This window comes from Silene latifolia, chromosome 11 (assembly GCF_048544455.1).
Source record: "Silene latifolia isolate original U9 population chromosome 11, ASM4854445v1, whole genome shotgun sequence".
Lineage (NCBI taxonomy): Eukaryota > Viridiplantae > Streptophyta > Magnoliopsida > Caryophyllales > Caryophyllaceae > Silene > Silene latifolia.
The window spans coordinates 41,408,381-41,431,536 of NC_133536.1; the positions used below are offsets into that span (position 1 = coordinate 41,408,381).

At 37.7% G+C, this 23,156-nt stretch overlaps 1 protein-coding gene and 2 non-coding genes across 3 annotated transcripts; 2 read left to right on the top strand and 1 right to left on the bottom strand.

Annotated features, from left to right (window-relative positions):
* Positions 1-1,805: 1,805 nt before the first annotated feature.
* LOC141616102 (small nucleolar RNA R71) lies at positions 1,806-1,912 on the top strand. The gene has a single exon (XR_012530475.1). It is a non-coding gene; the product is annotated as a small nucleolar RNA R71 (small nucleolar RNA).
* Positions 1,913-17,255: 15,343 nt separating this feature from the next.
* Positions 17,256-17,362, top strand: LOC141615542 (small nucleolar RNA R71). The gene has a single exon (XR_012529958.1). It is a non-coding gene; the product is annotated as a small nucleolar RNA R71 (small nucleolar RNA).
* A 3,482-nt stretch (positions 17,363-20,844) lies between these two features.
* Positions 20,845-21,843, bottom strand: LOC141613289 (uncharacterized). Its single transcript, XM_074432023.1, has one exon. The coding sequence runs from the start codon at positions 21,841-21,843 to the stop codon at positions 20,845-20,847; it is 999 nt and encodes a 332-aa protein (XP_074288124.1).
* Between the last annotated feature and the right edge of the window lie 1,313 nt (positions 21,844-23,156).

Consider the following 23,156-nt stretch of genomic DNA (forward strand, 5'->3'; position numbering starts at 1 on the left):
AGACAACGAAATCAACGGGAATAAAGAACCTCCCGATCTGAACAGGTACGTCTTCTACTATACCTAGTGGCCGTGATATACTACGGTCGGCCATCTGGACTATCATGTTGGTGCAACTCAGCTTTGTTAAACCAAGTCTCTTAGCCAGAGACAACGGTAAGATACTCACGCTAGCGCCTAAATCGCATAGCGCGTTATCAATCAAATGGGTACCGATATGACACGGAATTGGAAAACTACCCGGGTCTGTCTGCTTAGGAGGTAACTTATTTTGAAATAGGGCTGACCCCACCTCAGTCAAAGCTATGGTCTCACTATCACTGATATTCCTCTTACGCGATAAAATTTCTTTCATAAACTTAAGATAAGAGGGTACCTTTGTCAGCAACTCGGTGAACGGCACAGTGACTTCCAAGCTTTTCAGAAGTTCGACAAATTTGCCGAATTTTTGATTGGCCTTAGTATTCTGCAGACGCCTCGGGAAAGGAACTGTAATAGGTATCTCAAGTCCCTTGTTTCTCTCTTCCAATGTGTCTTCCGGTGCAAGTTCTGTATCCTTTGGACGCTTCTTACCTCTCGAACGAGGTCTTTCCGGTGATTTATCGCTTAATCGAGCACTAGCAGGCTCCTGAATAAGCTTCCCGTCATCAAAACTACTCGATCGACAAAAATAGCCGCTCGATCGAGTAGATTCTTCATCAATATCACTCGATCGAGTAAAATTTTCACTCGATCGAGCAACTCCATTTTGCTCTTCACTCGATCGAGTAGAAAAACTACTCGATCGACCAGTCTGCATTTCCTGTTCACTCGATCGAGTAGAATTTTCACTCGATCGACCACCTTCTGCACCAAATCTACTCGATCGACCACCATAAACTAGTCGATCGAGCACTTGCTTTGCCGTGAGCTCACTTTCTTCGCCAAAACACTGTTCACCATCAGTTGTAGCCTTCCTGGGGTCTGATTTTTGCATTTCCGGTCCCTCATATGAACGACCGCTTCTCAGATTTATCAAGTTTACCGTCTCATGTGGATTCTTCTCATTTTGAGTCGGTAATTGACCCTGCTTTTTTGAAGATTGATTAGTGGCTAATTGGGCAACTTGAGTTTCAAGTGCCTTAATGGACGCATCTTTCTGTTGATCACTCAACTACCACGGCTTCGTGAAGGACTGAAACATAGACTTTAGCTCACCAATTTCACTCATCCCACCGAAAGAGGACGCACCATGATTAGGAGGAGTGAAAGAAGGAGGCTTCTGAAAGCCTTGTTGATTCTTATGTGGAGGAACATAAGGCTGCTGCTGGTGTGGAGGAGGTGTAGGATTGAGCACATTTTGACTAGTCCACCTCAAATTGGGATGGACTGCCCCTTGATTGTTGTAGTAGGAACCCCCTCCTTGCCTATATTGCTGAAAGGCAAGGACTTGTTCTTTCTCCATAAGACAGCCAACAGCAGTGTGGCCATCATTACTCCCACATCTCTCACATGTGACGGTCTCTCCTCTAGTAAGAACATGGACCGTCTGAGGCTCCCCAGCAGCTTGTAGCTCCAACTTGTCAAATCTAGCATTCATGGTCTCCAGTTGAGCCAAAACTTGCTTATCAACTGCATGAACTGTTCTAATCCCATCCCTCGGGTTTCCATATTCAGCACTGTGATTTGCCATCTCTTCAATAAGGGACCATCCCTTATCATCATCGGTGTTCTCCTGGAATCTCCCACTAGATGCCGCATCAAGTATGGCTCTTTGGTCGTCATACAGCCCATTGTTGAACTGATTAGCTAAAAACCATGGGTCAAAACCATGGTGAGGGATAGACCTCACCAACATCTTGAATCGCGACCACGCCTCATAGAAACTTTCATCGGGAGCCTGTCTGAAACTGGTAATCTTGGCCCTCAGCAGGTTAGTGCGTTGTGGAGGGAAATATCTCTTGTAAAATGCAAGAGCAAGAGACTCCCAATCTGTAACCCCAGCAGCTGTGCGGTCCAAGTTAGTCAGCCACTCCCTGGCTGAATCAGCTAAAGAGAAAGGAAATAGAACCTCCTTAATCTTATCTTGAGTTACCCCCTTAGTGGCGGGGATAGTAGAACAATAGTCTGTAAAGACCTCCATGTGCTTCCTCGGATCTTCACCAGCCACACCTCTATAAATATTTCTCTCCACCAGATTGATATAAGAAGGACGGATGTCAAATGTATTCCCATCCTCAGTCTGGAGATTGAAACCTTTGGGAATAGAGGAGGCTTTAGGCACTGAATGACTAGAAAGTTTAGGCATCCTTACTGTAGAAATCGGACTGTCTGCTTCGAAAAGAAAGTGATGTAGCTCTGGCTCGAAAGTACTCAAGTCTTCCTTTTGTGATTTCCTCTGCAGACGGAGTCTATGCCTGAATAATCTTTCTGGCTCTAAATCAGCTGAAACTAATTCACACCTGTCTGACCTGGGCATAAACAAAACTGAAAGGAAATGAATAAGAACTGCCTCAAGGAATAAAAATTTCCTGAGACGGATAAAATAAACGGAACGAAAACAAATAGGGAAATTGCCTCCCCGGCAACGGCACCAAAATTTGACACGTCTGTCGTGTACCTGTCAAAAATAAACTAACTAAACTAACTATATAGCTAGGGAAGTCAGGTCGATCTCCACAGGGAGGCAAGATATTTGTAGAAGTCCGTCTATTTGGTCACAAATGGGGGGGGGGGGTTGTTTGAATTGTTATCTAAACTACGAAGTTTTAAGGGAAAGAGAAATAAAGGGTAAGAGCAGTAAAGGCAGGAAAAGGATTAAACTATCAGATAGAGAGGGACATGTCAGGATTTCGGTTCACTGTGGTAGTTCAGTGACTCAGCTGTAAATGACTCAGACGAATTAATGTAAGACGGATGTTGAAAGGTCCTTTCGGTCCACTTTCTATCCTAAAATACCGCTATTTAACTTTCATTCTCGTCAGGGTAGTCTACTGTTCATAGCAGGCCTATTTAGTCCAATATTTCGATCTAGGATTAATTTTTGCCAGATTAAAGGTTAACTCAGAAGCGTGCACTCAACTAAGTCGAATAAATAAAATTAAATTGCTATGGTGACAGAGTCTCGTAATTAATTCATCTAATTCATTTACTATATCGTCATATTCCTACCGCAGATCCCCTAATCCCAACATGAAAGGGGTTTAGCTACTCATGTCGCTAATTAAACTAACATCAGATAAAATTCCAGCAGTAAACATAATGAAATAACATGTAAATGGCATAAAAGAGAAATTAGGGCAAAGAAATTAAATGGAGTAAACAAGAAATTAAAGCAAACAATGATTAATTATTAATAAGGAAAGAGAAAAGAATTACAATCCAAGCGAATCCGGCGTAAAGAACACAAAATCTGAGTGAAATAATCCAAAAAGCAAGGTTACAGTGAAGAGAAAAGCAACGTAGTAAGGTTTACAGTAGAAAATTTTGATAATGAAAGATATATCCTAATGACCTAGTAAAGCGTGCTTAAATAGCAAAGTAATTAAGTTTAGCGAAATAAACACTCACACGGGCTGTTTTAAAGCCCAAAATAGTGAACCACTCGATCGAGTGGATTAAAACCACTCGATCGAGCTAAACTTCAGCAAAATCTACTCGATCGAGTAGAAAGTTACTCGATCGAGTAACTCGTCTTTCTGCAGCTTAAGGATCGAGTAGAATTCTACTCGATCACCATCCTGGGACGTAAAAACCACTCGATCGAGTGGTAAAACTGCTCGATCGAGTTCTTCGTCTTCAAATCAGCTCAAGTCCGTGCCCGAATGCCTCGTAATGCGTGCCTTGACGCTTCCAAATGCAGTATCTCACTCTGGAAAATCCCGTCTCCTCTAAGTGCATGCAAAAAGGACGAAAAAGAGTCTGATTCCACTACTTTCGCGTTCGTTTCTACAAAAAGGACAAAACGAACCAAAGTAGCCAATTCGGGGCAAAATACCATAAAAACAGTATAAAAATACATAGAAATACGTGCTGAAATAGGCTAAAAAGACTATATATTATGCACGTATCATTTAATTTACTGCCATAATCCGAAGAGCAAACTAGATACAAGTTTTTCTCCTTTCGCCGCTTATTGTCATAATTTCAAACTTATTACACTGAGTAAAGAACAGAAACAAATACCTTAATTAAACTTTGCAATCATGCATGTTCTTTATCATTACAGGATAACGGGAGCTATATGGAGGGATGGTATGCCAAAGCTCAGAAGAAATTTTGCTCACGCTAGGTGCTTAAAATTGATTTTATGCAACCCCTTGCTTAAGTAACATGTTATATTTCACTCAACATCTCTCTATTATTCATTAAGCTTATTTATTTTGTAAATGTATTGATTCCAGGTTGGTTTAATGGGCTTGGAATTAGAGATTAGAAGAAGATGAGTATTACGTTCACGATGGTTCTTCTTGTCTCAGGTAGCTTATGTCTCTTTTAGCTTATGATTCTTCTGCCTCTTTGAGAGCTATATCTAAACAGCTGCTTAAAGTATGTAATAAAATAGACGAGTATGAATTAGATAGATGTAATTAGACATTGTAACCCATGACCTTATATAATCACAGTTAAAAAAGGAAATTGTCTGATGATTCAGGTGTCATGGTAGCCATGTTAAGGACCTCTGTATGTGATTATTAATGTTAGTATTGATGTCCTTAACTAAATACCCCCTCTTATTCTCAATAACTCTCCTTATTCATGGAGGGCACGAGAATTAAGGGAGGGAGTATTATATGGTAAAGTATTGTAGTGGGGGTAGGAGATTGGATAGAGGGAAGGTATTGTGTGATATTATTGTGGGGTGAGGTGATTATAATAAGTATTGTTGTGAGGTAAGGTGATTAAAATAAGATAAAATATGGGTATTGTGGGGTATTGTTCTGGAGTAAGGTGATTAAAATAAGTATAAAAGTTTGCCAAATAAAAATAGGGAGAGCATTGTGAATAGACGAAAAAGGAATTAGGGAGAGTTATTGAGAATAGGAGGGAGTATTTTTCTTCCCTTTTGATAAAATTAGAATCTTGTGCTCTTAGATTATGTTAATTCATGTACATACCAGTTAAGGTGACATCTGCATACGTGGCCGGGGAGAACAAGGAGAGGGAGAAAGATAGACTATGGTGTATGTTTTTTTAGGAACAAGATGGTTGGGGGAGGGAGGGAGCGTTAAGAGTAAGGCAGGGAGAGGGAGAGTGGAAGAGGCTAGACTCTCAGAGAGAGGAAGAGAGATTTTATGGTCGGTTTTGTTGAGATTCAGAGAAAGAGGGAGGGAGCTAGGGAGGAAGAGGGGTGAGAGAGCGTTGGATGGTTGGAGGGTGGCAGTTTCATCTGCCTTTCATTTTTAGCCTCTTTTTTCATTTCATCCTCCTCTTTTTCTCGTTTCGTATTCTCAGCACAGTTTTTAAACTATAGCGAGTTATGCAACGAGTTAAGAAACTGCACTTCACCGTAGGTTTTCAACTTTTTCCTTCCAAAATTGTACTCTTAATTTAAAAATTATGATATTGATGTTGATTGAGATGGTTCTAGGGTTTGATTAAAGTGTTTTTTTTGGGGTTGCAGTTGTTTTTTAGTTCACTAAGTGACATTAGTGTTTATTTGAGGTATTTCTTTTTAGAGTTGAATTGGGGTTTTAATGGGATTTTGTGTTTAACCGATGTTTCTTTTAGCTTATATTTGGCCGTAAATTTAATACTCTTGAAGGGTTTCGTGGGAATTTGCTCTTTTCAAGTTTTCATATCCTCGATTTTCGTTATACCAAAGTTTATGCCTTTATACGTGTATCTAGGTCAATGTTTTGTTTTATTATTCTGGCTTTCTGACTTGAGTTCAAGAAATTGTTTACATGATTAGGGAAAATGAGAGGGAAATTGTCGAACATATAACTGATCAAGTAAAACAGGTAAACCAAAGAGCAACACCCGTATATAATTAGAGTAAGGAATGCTGAAATTACCAAACTTTGTGTAGTTTAATTACTATTCGTCTCGCATTAAGGCTGTTGTTTGTTAAATGTATAGTTTATTGGCCCAAAATTGTTTCAACTACGCTATAATCTAAGATATGAGGTCGACCAAAAAAGAAAATAAAGTGAATAACAAAAATACTATTCTCAAGCGTAAAAAAAAGAATCATGAAAACGATTGTTTGAATTATATTATAATCTTATTGTTTACAAATGTTTTAGGAAGACCAGAAAATGTTAGAGAGCCAGCTCCATGATATAGCATTAAATGTGAAGGGGTTGAAAAGCGGCATTTAGAAATTTCTTCAAGAGGTATTATCTATTCCTCCTCTATTATCATATTTCCTATTCACTACTACAAATCCAGGCAACTACAACGCCCCTTTAACAACGAATATTCACGAAAATCACAATAGACGTTGTAGAATGTATGGCGCGAATTTTACTAAAATCAATTACAACGGGTATGGTTATAAAAACCGTTGTTATTCGTTTTAACAACGGGTCACACATGAACAACCGTTGTTAATAATTTGGCGCAAAATTGGCGCAAAGTTAGTGAAAAGTAATCACAACGGTTATTTTTGAAACCCGTTGTTAAAACTTATTTAACAACGGGTGTTTTTTATAACCGTTGTTAAAACATATTTCACAACGGTTGTTGTTTAATAACCGTTGTCAATACCTTCCATACTATAAACCACACAAACACAAGTCTGCTGCAGCCACAAAACACAAACCTTAATACACAAACACAAACCCAGCAGCAGCCAAACACAAACACAAAACACACACTTTCTCATCGCCTCTTTCTCTCTTTCTCATCGTCGCTTTATCTTCTCGCCGTCACTTTGTTGATTTCATCGTCTCTTTACGTACGTTACTGTAATTATCGGGTTTGTTTCATCGTCATTATTTTATTGTTCTAATTATTTCATTTCAATGTATGTGTTTTTATCGACCATTAGGTTCCGTTCAAAGATCTGCTAATTATTTCATTTCCATGTATGTGTTTCTAATTATTTCATTTCCATCTTCTTTGGCGTCCTTGATGCGGATCGAGCATGTTTTAGCGATTAGGGTTTGGAGAATATATTGAGATAATGGAAATGCATGTTAGTTGAGATAATGCAATGTATTTATACTAATGTGTGGGTTGAGTTGTTTTTTAATTAATATATATGTTAGGAAGTTGTGCCATATATGTTAGGAAGTTGTGCCATAATCAGATCTTGATGATGACTGATAGATCTATGGAGTTGAAAAAATGGAAGCAAATCAAACAAGCATAACTCAACACTTTTAAAATGATCATTTCATTTAATTTTAAACCAAATACATTACAGCAATTATCAGAAATCAAAAGATGTATAATAAGCCGGAACAACCCCGGTTAAGCGTAAAAAGCGCTTCTCAACCTGCCACCAATCACGCCACTCTGGTATACCGCTAACTTCCGGGTCATTGGCTTCATATTTTGCAATAACAGATTGAATATATGCAAGGACACGACTTGCATGTGGAGATAAGGTTGGAAGAGTACAACTCAACATATCTCTGGCTGCAGCCAAGTTGCGAGTAACAGGCCGACGAGGGTATGAAGATGATGACGATGATAATGATGAGGCTTTGTTGACAAGCCGGACTGCTTCACGCCTCTTAATCCAATAATTCCGTTGATGTTCAAGGGATGCTTTGATTAATGGGTGTTGATCGGCGGGAAGCCCGGCGAGAACCTTCCCATCATCTTCAATCGTTTGTGTAAGCCATTCTTCGTTGTTGATAAAATTAGGGTTCATTGCCATGTTGTTTCAATTAATGAATGTTAGTAAAGGATGCTTTAATATGTTAGTAAAGGATGCTTTAATATTTATAGCTAGTAATATTTAATTTTTTTTTTTTTTATTTTTTAAGAACAAACAACAACGGTTATTTACAAACAACCCGTTGTTATAACTTCCCCCCCCAAAATTGAGTCACACTTTCCACAACGGGTTTTTATACTTAAAACCGTTGTTAATATTTTTCACAACGGTTTCCTTAAGAAAACCAACCGTTGTTAAAACCTTTTACAACGGACGCTTTAACAACGTCCGCTTTTTTATATAACAACGGTTTTTGACCGTTGTTATAGGTTGTATCTGTAGTAGTGATTTCACTAAAATATGGCATACGACGGAACATGAATCAAACTCACATTTATGTAAATCAAACGGCGCCCATGTAGGCAATAGCGTGCTCAGGCCGTTTTCAGAAATAACAGTGCCTTTGTCAGGACTTCATCCTCATACATCAACTTCCAAGTAACTACATAATCTACACGTTAATGGTTTTATGGACTACTACATTCTATCTCTGTAAACAATTTAGGTATTAAAAAGACCGGTAAAACAAACGTAAATTATCTCTAGAGTAACTACTCAGTCACACCTTTATGAATGGGAACATCACACGTGAGCACAACTTACACCCAAATCTAATTCATACGCAGACACTATGCTCTCCGACCATCGCGGTCCCCTTGTTAAGCCCCCTTCCATCACAAACCCTACCCCATTACGTTAGCCATGGCTGCGGAAGTCGCAAAGCCATACACGTGTGTTATGGTGAATAACCTAGGGTATCTGGTTAGTAAGGTCAAGCCTATTCAGGGGAACTGTTCTGGCTGATTTTGGGATGACAGACATGTTGTGACTCAGCATTCAAACTCCAAATAGGGCCGGAGAAGAGGAAGGAGAAAGAGGGATGAGGAAGAGGGAAGGACAGAAGAATACTAGGAAAGAAGGAAAGAAGATATTGTTGGATGTGATTTGGTGTATTCAATTTTGAGTTGCAACTTACTTTTAATATTGCGAATAAACTAGCGTACTAGGACTTTCCAATTTTACTATCATATCTAAGTATCTAACGTATGATAAATCCTTATCTAACATATAATGAAACTGCAGTTCTTCCCATTACTTCTCCGATCGAGTTTAACTTCGGGTGCCTTTTCAACTCTATAACCAGTGTTAAGGATGGTTTTTTTATCCATATAATTTTATTGCAATTCAAGGTACTTCGAATGATAGAAAACCTTCAGAATGATGGAGCCACATCACAACATTAGTTAAGATTTATAGAGAAAAATCTACTCCCTATATCTAATGCTTGAAATGTTGTGGAGTTGATATAAATGTATGTATTAACTACGGCCTGGATGTAGTTTTGGCTGATAGATGAGTTGTAGACGTCTCTAGGAGACTAGGACAGTGAACAGTCCTGGACATGTAGGTCATGTTTGTCAACTTGAGAAAATTTGACGCCCGAGTGTTGAAACTGTTGGATGCTTATCTTTCTGCTGTAATTTAAAAAAAAAAATGGGTTCCCTTTACTTTGCTGAACTGTTAGGTCAGTAGTGATCTGAGTGGTTTTGTTTTAAAGTGGCTCCAAAGTAATATGTTTATTTGATGGAACATACTCACGTTTTACTTTCGTGCTCCAACACAGGAACGCAGAGGACACAGAGCTAGTAGCTTTTGACTCGGAAAAGGCCGTAACGATTGAGAAGATACAACCTTTTATTCTCCTTTAGGATTCTTGCATCTTACCGTTTGTCTTATGTGAAAATGCCTCACCGCTACTCAAACGTTTAGCCGTATTTGAACAAATCATGCTTCTAGGAGAAGTTAAGGAGCCATATTGAATGCTTGTGTCTAACAGTTAGGCTCACTACCTCTTGCGTTAGAGTTGGTGAATTCAATGTCCATTCAACAATTAAGCTTTCAGCAACAACAGCTATATTGTTATTGTTATTTTTATATTCTAACTTCAAAGCCACCGAAAACACAATAGTGTATCATAATATTTGATAGTTGTGCCAATGAGCCGTATAAGTGCCATACATATGCTGGAATGCATAGTATTTATGCGCATGTACATGTATATGTATTGCAAATTTTTCTTCTCCATCTATTATGCGGTGGTTCTTTTGTAATTATTTTGTACCAAACATTGTGTTTTCAAGCGTTTTCACCAAATGTGCGATCACTACTATGCACGGTCCACCATATCTTCATACATAATGGACACTTTCCTTTATATTTACATACTCCGAACTTGTTTTCGCTTAGCATTTTATCAAATTGGGGCACCGCTTAATATTTACGACTTCCCTTTATATTTAAATACTCCTAAGTCACATTAAGCGGTGCCCCAATTTGATATTTACATACTCCTATCTCACTTACGAGTTAGGAGAATGTAAATATTAAGCGGTGCCCCAATTTAATATTTACGCTTAATATTTACGACTTCCCTTTATATTTACAAAGGTGCGATCACATTGGATGCTCCTTGGATTCAAAAATGCGTGCGCTTTGCTTAATATTTTACGACTTTTTTTTCGCATGCTTATTATGCCCCGCTGTCGTTTACGGGCAGATGATGGAGAATTAATGCACTGATTTTCTATTACTGGTTGCGTGATTTTGTCTGTGGTCGAGGGTGAATTTGAGAAACTCATACCTTCTTATCACTAAATTTGAATGCTTTCCTCGTCACAGAGGGAGATCAGATTCTTGTTGACCTTCTAGCTCCAAAGCTTGTTGGGAGAAGACACTTAGGGACAGCCTGGATGACAAGTAACCCTTCCTTTCATCCCTCAAATTTACGTGTAAGTCGAGGTGTATATGTATTGTATGTCACCACTGTTTTTAAATCATGCTTAGGTTTATAGAATCAGGCCAGTACTAGAACCTGGCTAGACACTTTAAGGGTGGGAGTACATCCCCGAAGTTGAAGGACTATAGCTCAAATCAACAGGAGAAGATCGAGGAGATGAAGGTAGCTATTCACATTACATTTTGCAAAAAGCCTTTTTTAAAATGGGAATGTATCTTAGGGAACACGTAATTCTAGAGGTAGTCTTAACCGCTTTAGTGATTTGTTTCTCAATACAAGACTCAAACCTTTTAAGTCAACATATGTAAATTCTCATAGAAAGGGACATATTCCTATGGCTCACTATCAGTATTAAATGTAAAACTTTCGCCTTACAAGAGACCTTTGAAGATGCACAAAAGATGACCAAGGTTTAAGGTAACCTGTTTTAATGGCAGGGTTGTTCTCACTACTCATTTAGGCTAAAGGCGAAAGAGTTAGGGTTGAGTGTATTTGTGGTCTTATTCGACCCCTATAATCATTTTAAGAATGTGCTTCTACCAGTAAAAAATCGAAATCCATAATTTTTTTGACAGGTAAAGGATCTCTAGATAAATGTTGGTAACTATAGAGAAACATGCTTCATATGCATTGTGTGTACGGTACTTGTCTAATATGTCAATTCATCATTTGCTACATCGATCTGTTTGGAGCTATATAGCTACTGCAATTTCAGAATTTATGTAAATGGTTGGTGCTTGTTGATTTTGTTATAAAAAATCTGGGCACGTCGTTGCCACTACTGTCGCTTTTTGCAAAAAAAATGGGGCAGATGTTAAAGAAAATAGACTAGCACATTTAAAGAACAAGCGTGTGCTCAAACAAGTCTCTCTAATCTAAATACAAAATAGTTCAGGCTTATCTTGTCAACTTCTGGTACACTTTAGTAACGGATGCACACTTTCAAGCGTAAGAAGGAAATGTTTTGATAGGCTATCGCACACCTATGCAAAGATAAAATTCCCTAAACACAAATTAATGTAGCAATAGGGGTCGAACACAAGGAAACGGGAATTACGTCGTGAATTGCTATGGGTAGATTCTTATCAAGGTCGATTTTGCTTTTAGTTTGGGTTGGTTGTTTAATGATTAACAAAGGTTGTAATGTAAATTATATAATAAAAGGGAGTCTAAGGGGTTCGGGTCACACATGCAAGGGTAAATATACGATCATGATAAATTTGGTACTAATAACATTATCAATTGCTTAGGTTTAAGGACACTCACCTTACGATATTAGTGTCAACCATAGACCGGGTCCTAGAGAAACTCTCGTCCATGACTAGGTCGTCCTACTATACATGCTTAGTCTAATTTAATTCCGTGCCTCTCGACTTATAGAACGAATGAACAAACTTAATCAATTGAATAAGGCCTTAAACAAAGATTAAACATTGTGGCACAAGCATGTGATTGAAGCAATATGAACAATATTATTATTAACCTATTTTATCATGTTATATACTTGATTTTTCATGGCTCCCCTAGCCCTTAGACTAAGAGATTTAGGTACTCATGTTAAGGTGTAAATTGTAAACTATATAAAGAGAAATGAATAACATGGTTGAGTGGTTTATAAAAACTAAATGTTTAAACATGTAAAAGAAATTAAACTAAGGTAGTCTAAATGAAATGCTTAATTATAAACTAATATAAACTAAATAGATATGTGAAAATGTAAACTATATAGAAATACCTTAAGGAGATGAACTTGAATGGAAGAACAATATATAACCAAATGCTTGAAAATGAATTAAGAACCAAATGTTTAAGAACTACAAGATTAACTAATTTGTAAACTAATATGAAAACTATTGAGAGAGATTATATTGCTTAAGGCTATGAAGAACAAAAGTGAGACGTAAAATTGAGATGCCTAAGCCTTGGGATGCCTCTCCTATTTATAGGAGAGGAAGAAGAAACGTAAACAATCAAGATGCATGCGGCCCCGATCGGGGTTAGGTGGCCCCGATCGGGGTCGTGTGTTTCCGGGTATTTTCTCTTAATTCCTCACTTAATTGCTTGAGGAATCCTAAGAGCGTGATTAATGACCCTTAATGCACCCGGGTAAATGCTCCATCTATCATATTTAGAGCTCCCAAAAAGCATCTTAAGCATGTTGGAATCTTATGCTTTCCACCTTGACTTGGATTTGAACATTGGGCTTTGACTTTGATTGTTGTCAACATTTGCATTATACATATTAATCAATCAATTTCTCCATGCAAAACTCAATCTAATGCTCCATGCTTAGTCCAACACTTGGTCTTGATTAGCTTAGTGAACTTGGTGTATAAAATGATAGGAAAAAGCCTCTAAATGCTTAGATTCCTACAAAAACATGTTAAGACCAGCAAATACACTAGAACAACAAATATTAGCTTATGACACTATGATAAGTGCTAAATAACAAATAAAATGGAGCTAATATAGGGGATGAAAGTATATAAAATATGCACTTATCAAACTCCCCCAAGCTAAACCCTTGCTTGTCCCCAAGCAAGAAACCAATTCCCATCAATTGCAATATCCCAATTAAGCTAAACATAATGATTTAGAAACCCGAAATAACGTGGGCAAGAAATAAAGCAAAGCATGGTTGAGATTTACACGACGGCGTAGCATAGAAAACTTTGAATGAACCTTTAAGCTCTTGCATGATCTTTTGACTTATGGACTCTCACGGAGCACTCAAAACTCTTTTTTATGTGAAAGGATAATTTTGTGAATAAACACTCGACTACCCTCAACTTATAAATATGTGCCCGCAATCTAATATGGTAAACATGTCAAAACTAGAAAGCAAAGACAATCAAATGTAAGCATGATAAAGAAGCCAAATGGGTATGAAGAAGACAAATAAACATGGGTAAGAAGGGAGAACAAATGAATTATGGTAATGTGGAGCTAAGTCAAGCTAGCAACTACCAAATTGTAAAGGTGCTCAATCCTAATTCCAACCCAAATTTGCAATTCAAACCATGAGAAAATCCTCCAAAGTATATGGATAATGCTTGAGAATTTCTCACATCTTTTCTTCTCTTTTTTTTTCTTTCTTTTCAATTCATACTTCTTTTCTTTCATGCTTTTTCTCATTCATTCATTTTTCTCATCTTTTTTTCATTCTCATTTTTTTCCTTTTTTCCATTTTTTTCTTTCATCTCTTTTTTCCTTTTTCTTTCATTTTCTTTCTTTCTTGAGCATTAAGACCACGCTCACATGATATTCAAACTTTGAAACAAATCCCCATTGAGCACCCAAACAAAACAAAACAAAGCTACTAGCTCAACAAAGTAGGCAAGTTATAATGTAGCTAGGGAAAAATGTTTGTGAAGGGGTCAAGAAGGCACATATATTCATGTGAATGGCTCCAAAATGCTATAACAAGTGAATGCATGCTTACCAAGAGATGACATGAGAACCATACTTGTGCGTTTTGACGTAACACACATTATAAGGAGACACCTACACTCACCTAAGAGAGACCGGATATGGATGCATCGGTCAAAAGAGGCTCTACCTTACCATTTTGTAGCTGCCAAAAGTCAAGATCAAGCTTATTCGGTTCATTCTCCATCTCCCACCTACTATGTCAAGACATCCCCATGTAGCTAATATCCCATCATTAAAGAATAAATCATTAGCAACAAGCCATTATTAGGATAAGCAAATAGGAAAGTAGGCTACAAGCAAGCACAAAGCAAAAATTTCTCTCAAAAATTTTCAAATTTTCAACACTACATGCAAACTACGCTATATGCAAATGCAATATCTCCCCCCAAGCTAAACATCACATTGTCCTCAATGTGCCAACTATTCAAATCACCCAATCAAACCATAAAAATGGCTCAAAGCACAAAACAAGAAGGACTAGAGGTTATGTTTAATGGGTTGCAAGATCTAAACTAAAATGCAAAGCAATTAAAAACTTACTCGACTTGCTAGCCTCCCCCAAGCTAGCATGAATTCGGGGGAAGTAGATGTTTCTTTGTGATTTTGATTGAAGAAGTGAAGAAATATGATAGAGAGAAAGAGGAGGAGTACCGTCGGAATGATAGAACAATATTTGCTTATACCCGTATAAGAAAAAGGCCAAGAAAATACCAAAACCGCGACCCCGATCGGGGCTGGCCACCCCGATCGGGGTTGACTACTCCTTCGGGTTTTGACTCTTTTTCGCGTATGATTCAATTTCCTTCTTTTTTTTCGAAAACCACGTCCCCGAACAGGGGTTCTTGTATAGGGCTGCGTGTCAGATTCACTTTTCTCCATTTTCACCTATAAAAGACAAAAATTAACATTATCAAGTCGAGTATTTTATTACTAATCTACGAAAAACAATAAATTGCAGAAAATTAAAAACAAAAATAAATAAAAGCAATAAAAAGCTTGGGTTGCCTCCCAAGAAGCGCTGGTTTAACGTCCCGCACGACGTAAGAAGCTATTTGATTTAAGTTTTGTTTTTGAGCTTGCCACCAACCAAGCTCCATGTCATAGCTCCTTTAGCATTCCGCAACCATTTGAAAATTTTCAAATAAAATTTCCCTTTCTTCTTTTTGGCACTCTTAGCAATAGTGCCCTTAGCATCGTCACCTACAAAACAAACAACACCCATATCGTCCTCCAAAAGATCCATTAGTAAGGAGCCACGTGTAGTAGAGGCAAGAGAAGAGTCCACAGTGCTAAATAAATAACAAGACTCTTGTAACATTGGGCTTCTAATGGTGTTGTTTTTGCTAAAGGAGACCCGATCATCACCCACTTCCAACGTCAACCTCCCATTTTTCACATCAATTAACGCACCCGCGGTGCGTAAAAATGGCCTACCCAATATAATTGGGGTTTGTGAGTCCTCGGCCATATCAAGTATGAGGAAGTCAACGGGTATGAAAAACTTGCCAACTTTGACGGGAACATCTTCTAGGACACCTAAAGGTCGCTTTAAAGAACGGTCCGCCATTTGCAATGTTGTACTTGTGCATTTTAAAGCATCCATGTTAAGTTTTTCACAAAGGAAGTAAGGCATGACACTCACACTAGCACCTAGGTCGCAAAGGGCCTTATCAATGGTATATGTGCCTATAGTGCAAGGAATAGAATAGCTACCGGGGTCCTTAAGTTTCGGAGGAGACTTATTTTGTAAGAGTGCACTACACTCTTCGGTGAAAGCAATGGTCTCAACCTCATTGAAGGATCGCTTCTTTGAGAGGATTTCCTTCATAAACTTTGCGTAGGAGGGGACTTTGGTAAGCAATTCTAAAAATGGGACGGTGACTTGTAAATTCTTACTCATTTCCATGAACTTACCGAACTTACCTTCTTCCTTGTGCTTTGCTAGGCGATGGGGAAATGGTATTTGAACAACTTATTTTGGAGGAGCATCCTCCACATCTTTCACTTTCTCATTCTCATTCGGAACACTTACCAGTTTTCAAACGGCATCACTCTCCTTAGCATTGGGAGAAATTTCCTCAACAATCACCTTGTCATCATCTTCGGGCAATTGGGGCTCAACATTCTTGGCATCAAGTTTACTCTTCCTCTTAAGCATCAATAACCGGTGAGGAAATGGTACATGATCTCTAACAATAGGCTCTTCACTAGCCTTCTTTTTGTCATTTTCCCCAAGCTTGGCCTTTTTAACAACCACTTCTTCATCCAAAGTCATGGATGATCCATCATAGCTTGTACCACTTCTCAAAGAAATAGAATTAACGGTCTCATGTGGTTGCTCACCTTGGGGAGGTAATTGACCGTTCTTCCTTTGAGAGTTAGAAGTGGCTAATTGAGCCACTTGTTGTTCTAACATCTTGACCGCGGCACTATGAGCTTGATCATTCTTTTGAATTTGAGCCAATAATTCCCTTTGCATTTGGACTATCATGCCCTCGAGCTTACCAACTCCTTGATTGTTTTGTTGGCCATTTTGTGGTGGATTTTGTTGGTAATTGTTTTGTGGGGGCCTTTGTTGATTTTGATAACCCGGTGGAGGATTATACTTTTGTTGTTGAGGAACATAGGCATTTTATTGTGGTGGGGGTTGAGGGTTGAGGGTTAAGTACATTGTTGCTATTGTAAGACAAGTTCGGATGGAATTTTGAATTTGGGTTATAAGTGTTGGAAAATGTACCCGGTGGATATGAACTTTGTCTTAAAGCTTGAAAAGAATTTACCTCTTCAATAGGAGCTCGGCAATGAGCGGCATAATGACCCGCACCTCCGCAACCTTCACACACAACGATTTGGCTTGTTGTAGACACGGCATTGAGTTGTTGAAATGAATCTTTAGCATCTCTCTCCGCCAATTGTTTTTGAAGCAAGGCAATTTGAGCTAGCAAAATGGAGTTGTTAGAGGATTCTTCTTTACCTTTGAGTGGCACAACTCGGGAATTGACATATTGAGCATCATGGACCGCCATAGATTCGATCGTGGCATGAGCAAGGTCGGTGTCAATTTGATCAAACCGCCCATTGTTGGAGGAATCAAGAATCCTTCGGGACTCGGCACAACATCCGTTGTAGAATGTTATTGCTAGAAACCAATCATCTAGCCCATGATGTGGGCATTGTCTTTGAAGCTCTTTATACCTCTCCCAAGCTTCATATAAGCTCTCAAGAGCTTGTTGACGGAATCCGGTAATTTGGCTCCTCAAAGTTTGAGTTTTCTCCGGTGGAAAAAACTTTTGATAAAAAGAAAGAGCCAATGTCTCCCAATTGGTGATTCCCATGGCGGTGCGGTCAAGGCTATTGATCCAAAGCTTGGCCTTGTCCTTTAAAGAGAAAGGGAAAAGTATTTCCCTTATTTGGGCTTGAGTGACGCCCGTTTGTCGGATCATGGAGCAATAGTCACAAAAATTTTGCACATGCAAGTTGGGATCCTCCAAAGGACTTCCCCCAAATTGCTTCCTCTCCACAAGGCTAATGAAAGCCGGCTTGATCTCGAATTCCGGCGCGGTAATTTGAGTGGTTGTGATACCGGCCGGAAGCATGGCCGCGGTGGGCTTTGAGTGATCGGAAAGTTTCACCATCTTTTTGGTAGTAGATGGTGATGATGGTGGAGATGATGAATTTGAAACCTTCTCCTCTTCAAGAACCTCTAGATCGTCTAAGTAAGACTTTCTAGCACTTTCGGCTTGTACGGGAGAAGAGGCTTCTTTCACTTCCTTCCAAAAACGTCGTCTTCTCCTAAAGGTTTTCTCGGTCTCGGAATCCGGTGAAAGCAATTCTCCCTTACGAGAGAACCTGGGCATAAGACAATAATTTCTAGAGAAGTGATAAGTAACGGTCTCAAGGAACAAGTGTTCCCTAAGACAAAGAAAAACAAGATGAAAATCGACAATTCACAATGCAATAAAACCGTTTCCCCGGCAACGGCGCCAAAATTTGATAGGCTATCGCACACCTATGCAAAGATAAAATTCCCTAAACACAAATTAATGTAGCAATAGGGGTCGAACACAAGGAAACGGGAATTACGTCGTGAATTGCTATGGGTAGATTCTTATCAAGGTCGATTTCGCTTTTAGTTTGGTTTGGTTGTTTAATGATTAACAAAGGTTGTAATGTAAATTATATAATAAAAGGGAGTTTAAGGGGTTCGAGTCACACATGCAAGGGTAAATATACGATCATGATAAATTTGGTACTAATAACATTATCAATTGCTTAGGTTTAAGGACACTCACCTTACGATATTAGTGTCAACCATAGATCGGGTCCTAGAGAAACTCTCGTCCATGACTAGGTCGTCCTACTATACATGCTTAGTCTAATTCAATTCCGTGCCTCTCGACTTATAGAACGAATGAAAAAACTTAATCAATTGAATAAGGCCTTAAACAAAGATTAAACATTGTGGCACAAGCATGTGATAGAAGCAATATGAACAATATTATTATTAACCTATTTTATCATGTTATATACTTGATTTTGCATGGCTCCCCTAGCCCTTAGACTAAGAGATTTAGCTACTCATGTTAAGGTGTAAATTGTAAACTATATAAAGAGAAATGAATAACATGGTTGAGTGGTTTATAAAAACTAAATGTTTTAACATGTAAAAGAAATTAAACTAAGGTAGTCTAAATGAAATGCTTAATTATAAACTAATATAAACTAAATAGATATGTGAAAATATAAACTATATAGAAATACCTTAAGGAGATGAACTTGAATGGAAGAACAATATATAACCAAATGCTTGAAAATGAATTAAGAACCAAATGTTTAAGAACTACAAGATTAACTAATTTGTAAACTAATATGAAAACTATTGAGAGAGATTATATTGCTTAAGGCTATGAAGAACAAAAGTGAGACGTAAAATTGAGATGCCTAAGCCTTGGGATGCCTCTCCTATTTATAGGAGAAGAAGAAGAAACATAAACAATCAAGATGCATGCGGCCCCGATCGAGGTTAGGTGGCCCTGATCGGGGTCGTGTGTTTCCGGGTATTTTCTCTTAATTCCTCACTTAATTGCTTGAGGAATCCTAAGATCGTGATTAATGACCCTTAATTCACCTGGGTAAATGCTCCATCTATCATCTTTAGAGCTCCCAAAAAGCATCCTAAGCATGTTGGAATCTTATGCTTTCCACCTTGACTTGGATTTGAACATTGGGCTTTGACTTTGATTGTTGTCAACATTTACATTATACATATTAATCCATCAATTTCTCCATGCAAAACCCAATCTAATGATCCATGCTTAGTCTAACACTTGGTCTTGATTAGCTTAGTGAACTTGGTGTATAAAATGATAGGAAAAAGCCTCTAAATGCTTAGATTCCTACAAAAACATGTTAAGACAAGCAAATACACTAGAACAACAAATATTAGCTTATGACACTATGATAAGTGCTAAATAACAAATAAAATGGAGCTAATATAGGGGATGAAAGTATATAAAATATGCACTTATCAGGTTTTAGGTTAAATAGCCCAAAAACAGTTGTATGGAAAGCTGTATTGGAAATAAAACTAGCAGTTAATTTCTGGGTGTAGCGTATAGTAACATATGACTACAAGACAAACCCTATTTTTACTCCTTATAAATTCCTTACTTTGTCCCATCTTAATCCTATATAGCATATATCATTGTGCCTTTATTATGATTTTAGAGTGCTGCACACTATCCAAATCCGTAACCTAGCTGTACAATTGTACGTTCTAACCCCTGAGTTATCCTATATGGATTTGACCACACATAATAGTGGAGAAAGGTCCCGATAAGTTTGATAAATGGTTGAGATCAAACTGGCAAAGTAATTGACATTTTATTCTATACGCCAACGCAAGGTACCTCAACAAAATTTCAGTTAGTCATTTTTATAAAAGATTAACCGAATTGGGGCTCCGCGCCCGGGAGGGCGCGGCGCAACAACTAGTATAGTAAAAAGATGGTGAAGTACTATAAGTTCAATTAAACATGTATGATAACAAATGTACTGACAAAGTTATTCGAGTGCTTCAAGAGTAACGCATACAAAATGCAATTAGAATAGTTGATGGAAAACAGATTTAACCAATCGATAAAAAAAAAATCAAAATTGTAAATTCATGTCAAAATCAACGTTACATTACTACTCTTTATAATAGAAAGACAAAATCAAGGTTAAATTATCAATTATAAAGAGTAGTCATTGGTAATATAATACAAAATATTCCTTAGAATTAATTTACTATCCTCCGTATATTTGTATCTATGCCTAGCTTTATTCTTGGGATTGCATTCCCCTAACTTAGGGTGAGATTATCAGTCAGACTCACCAAAGTCTTAAGACTCTGCCACCTCAGCTTTTCACTAACTTTTATTATTTATTTATTGTTCAGACTCACCTCAGACTTACCTCACACTTTATACATTATCAGTCAGACTCATCTCAGACTCTACTTTTTCATTTCACTTTTCTTTTTATAAATTTATTAATTAGTTCTAGTTTGTAGTTAAATATTATTAATCAAAATGTATAAACTTAATTATATAACACATTAAATAGGTTAGTTAAACATTATTTATCAAAATACATGGAATATTAGATAACATAATAAAACACGACATATCATCTAGTTAGTTCTTCCTCCAAAATGAGCCTAAATGTGTTCCACCAAATCGTGTTGCAATTGATGATGTCTTGATCAGTTGCGAAGTGGTGTATGATTCGCAAAGAACCTATCTCGATTAGCATAGTAGTTTGGAATTAAACCGGTTTCAAATTCAGGTATTGATCGTGAATTATCGCTTACATCAAATTGAACGTTGTTGACTAGAGTATTGTCATCCCTCTCATCTTCTATAATCATATTATGTAAGATGATACATGCTTTCATAATATCCCCTACTTCACATTTCTTCCACAAGCGAACTGGGGTAGCTATAATTGCAAATCGTTTTTTTAAAACTCCAAATGTCCGTTCAATATCCTTTCTTGCGCTTTCTTGATATCGAGCGAATAGTTTTCTTTTTTCAGACAATAAATTGGATCTATGGATGGTTTTAACAAAAACCGGCCACTCCGGATATATTCCATCTGCAAGATAGTAGCCCATATTGTACGAAGTACCATTAACTGAAAACTGAACATATGGATTTTGACCTTCTAAAAACTGGTTGAATACAGGTGAACGATCAAGCACGTTTATATCGTTGTTAGACCCCGCAACTCCAAAATAGGCATGCCAAATCCACAAGTCGTAAGAAGCAACCGCTTCAAGTATGATCGTTGGCACACCTTGATCACCTCTTGTGTATTGCCCGTGCCAAGCAACTGGACACTTATCCCACGGCCAATGCATACAATCGATACTTCCAATCATCCCCGGGAAGCCACGTGCTTCATTTACTTGTAGTATTCGCTGGATGCCATCAGGCGTTGGCCTTCTTAAGTACTCGTCTCCAAAGATCTCGATTACGCCACGAACAAATTTCTTCAAGGACTTAAGTGTCGTGGTTCCAGCAAGCCTCACATATTTATCTACGGCATCACCAGCTATTCCGTAAGCTAAGATTCGCATAGCCGTGGTACACTTTTGAATCGAAGATAATGGGTCTCTTCTAGTAGTATCATTTCGATGATGAAAATAAGAATAGCGATTACCAAGGGCATCCACTATACGAAGGAATAACTGCCTTCCCATCCTAAATCTTCGCCTGAATTGACCATCCGAGTAGACTCGATTTGTAGAAAAATAGTCATCCCATAAGCGAGAATGACCTTCTTCACGCTTTATGTCTATATATCTACTAAATTTATAGTGATGTTATCATGTAAATATGAATCATAAGTTTCATTATATAAATCATCAAAAGTTAGGGAGAAATAATTGATATCAGACATATTTTACTTGTTGGAAGAGTTTGAGTTTTAAGAGGAGTTTGAGTGTTGAAATTGGCGAGGAGTTTGTGTGTTCAAGTTGATGTGATACAATGATATTATAGAGTTACGGAGTAATTGCACAACAAAAAACACCAATTCACAATAAAGACTCACTACAGCTCATAGTTTTTACAATAAGTTCCAACCAATTACTACTCTTCATTAAACAGAGTTCTACTACTCTTGCATTAAGTGTTACTACATTACTGCCAACGACTTTACTACACTTGATAAAAAAAAAAATTTACACTAGTCATAAGTGTAAAGATAGACTACAATACTGCAACCATTTAATACAAATGATAAATAACAACTGGCTATTTTTTTTTTAGAGAATAACCACTGGCTATTGATTACTCGCTAAGATTCCAACCATATTTTTGAGCTATTGAATGCAATTTCTTCTCATGGATTAGCTTTTGCAATGGGGTCATCTTACTAACATCAGCACAAAGGAGTTGTGTTTCAAGCTCTTGCTATTTCAAATCTGCTAAGCGAGTTGTTGATTGTAACCGTGTTTCTTCAATGCTCTTAGCAACAGAGATATCATCCTCGTCACTTGCTTTGATTTTCCCCTTCCTTTTATGAGCTTCTAATCTTTTTGCAGCTTGCTGTTCCATAGGGCGCACCTCCTCACATTCTTCGGATATATCAACACATCCACTTGATGATGTATACTCCCCTATCTCCGAAATTTTTTTACGCTTGGACGAATCATGTTCATCAGTATTTTTACGTTTGCTTACATAATCAAGCCATTTTTGTTGTTTACAAACAACTTCCCATACATGAAGATATGAGAATTTAGACTCGTAAATATTTTCAAACAGTTGACAAGCTTCGGATAGCTTTAAAACATCATCAAACCTGCTCCTTTCCGCAAACTGGGCATAACAACCTTTGAATTTGTTTACTGCTGCATTTAGACTCCACCAGTGTTGTTTACACTGATTTGCTTCTCTTTCAGCTTGATCAACATCTTTATTTTCATTATAAAAAGATGTTATTTTACTATAATATATGTTGGATGTTTGTCCGATACCCACTATCTTATCCTTTGTAGTGTTTAGCCAA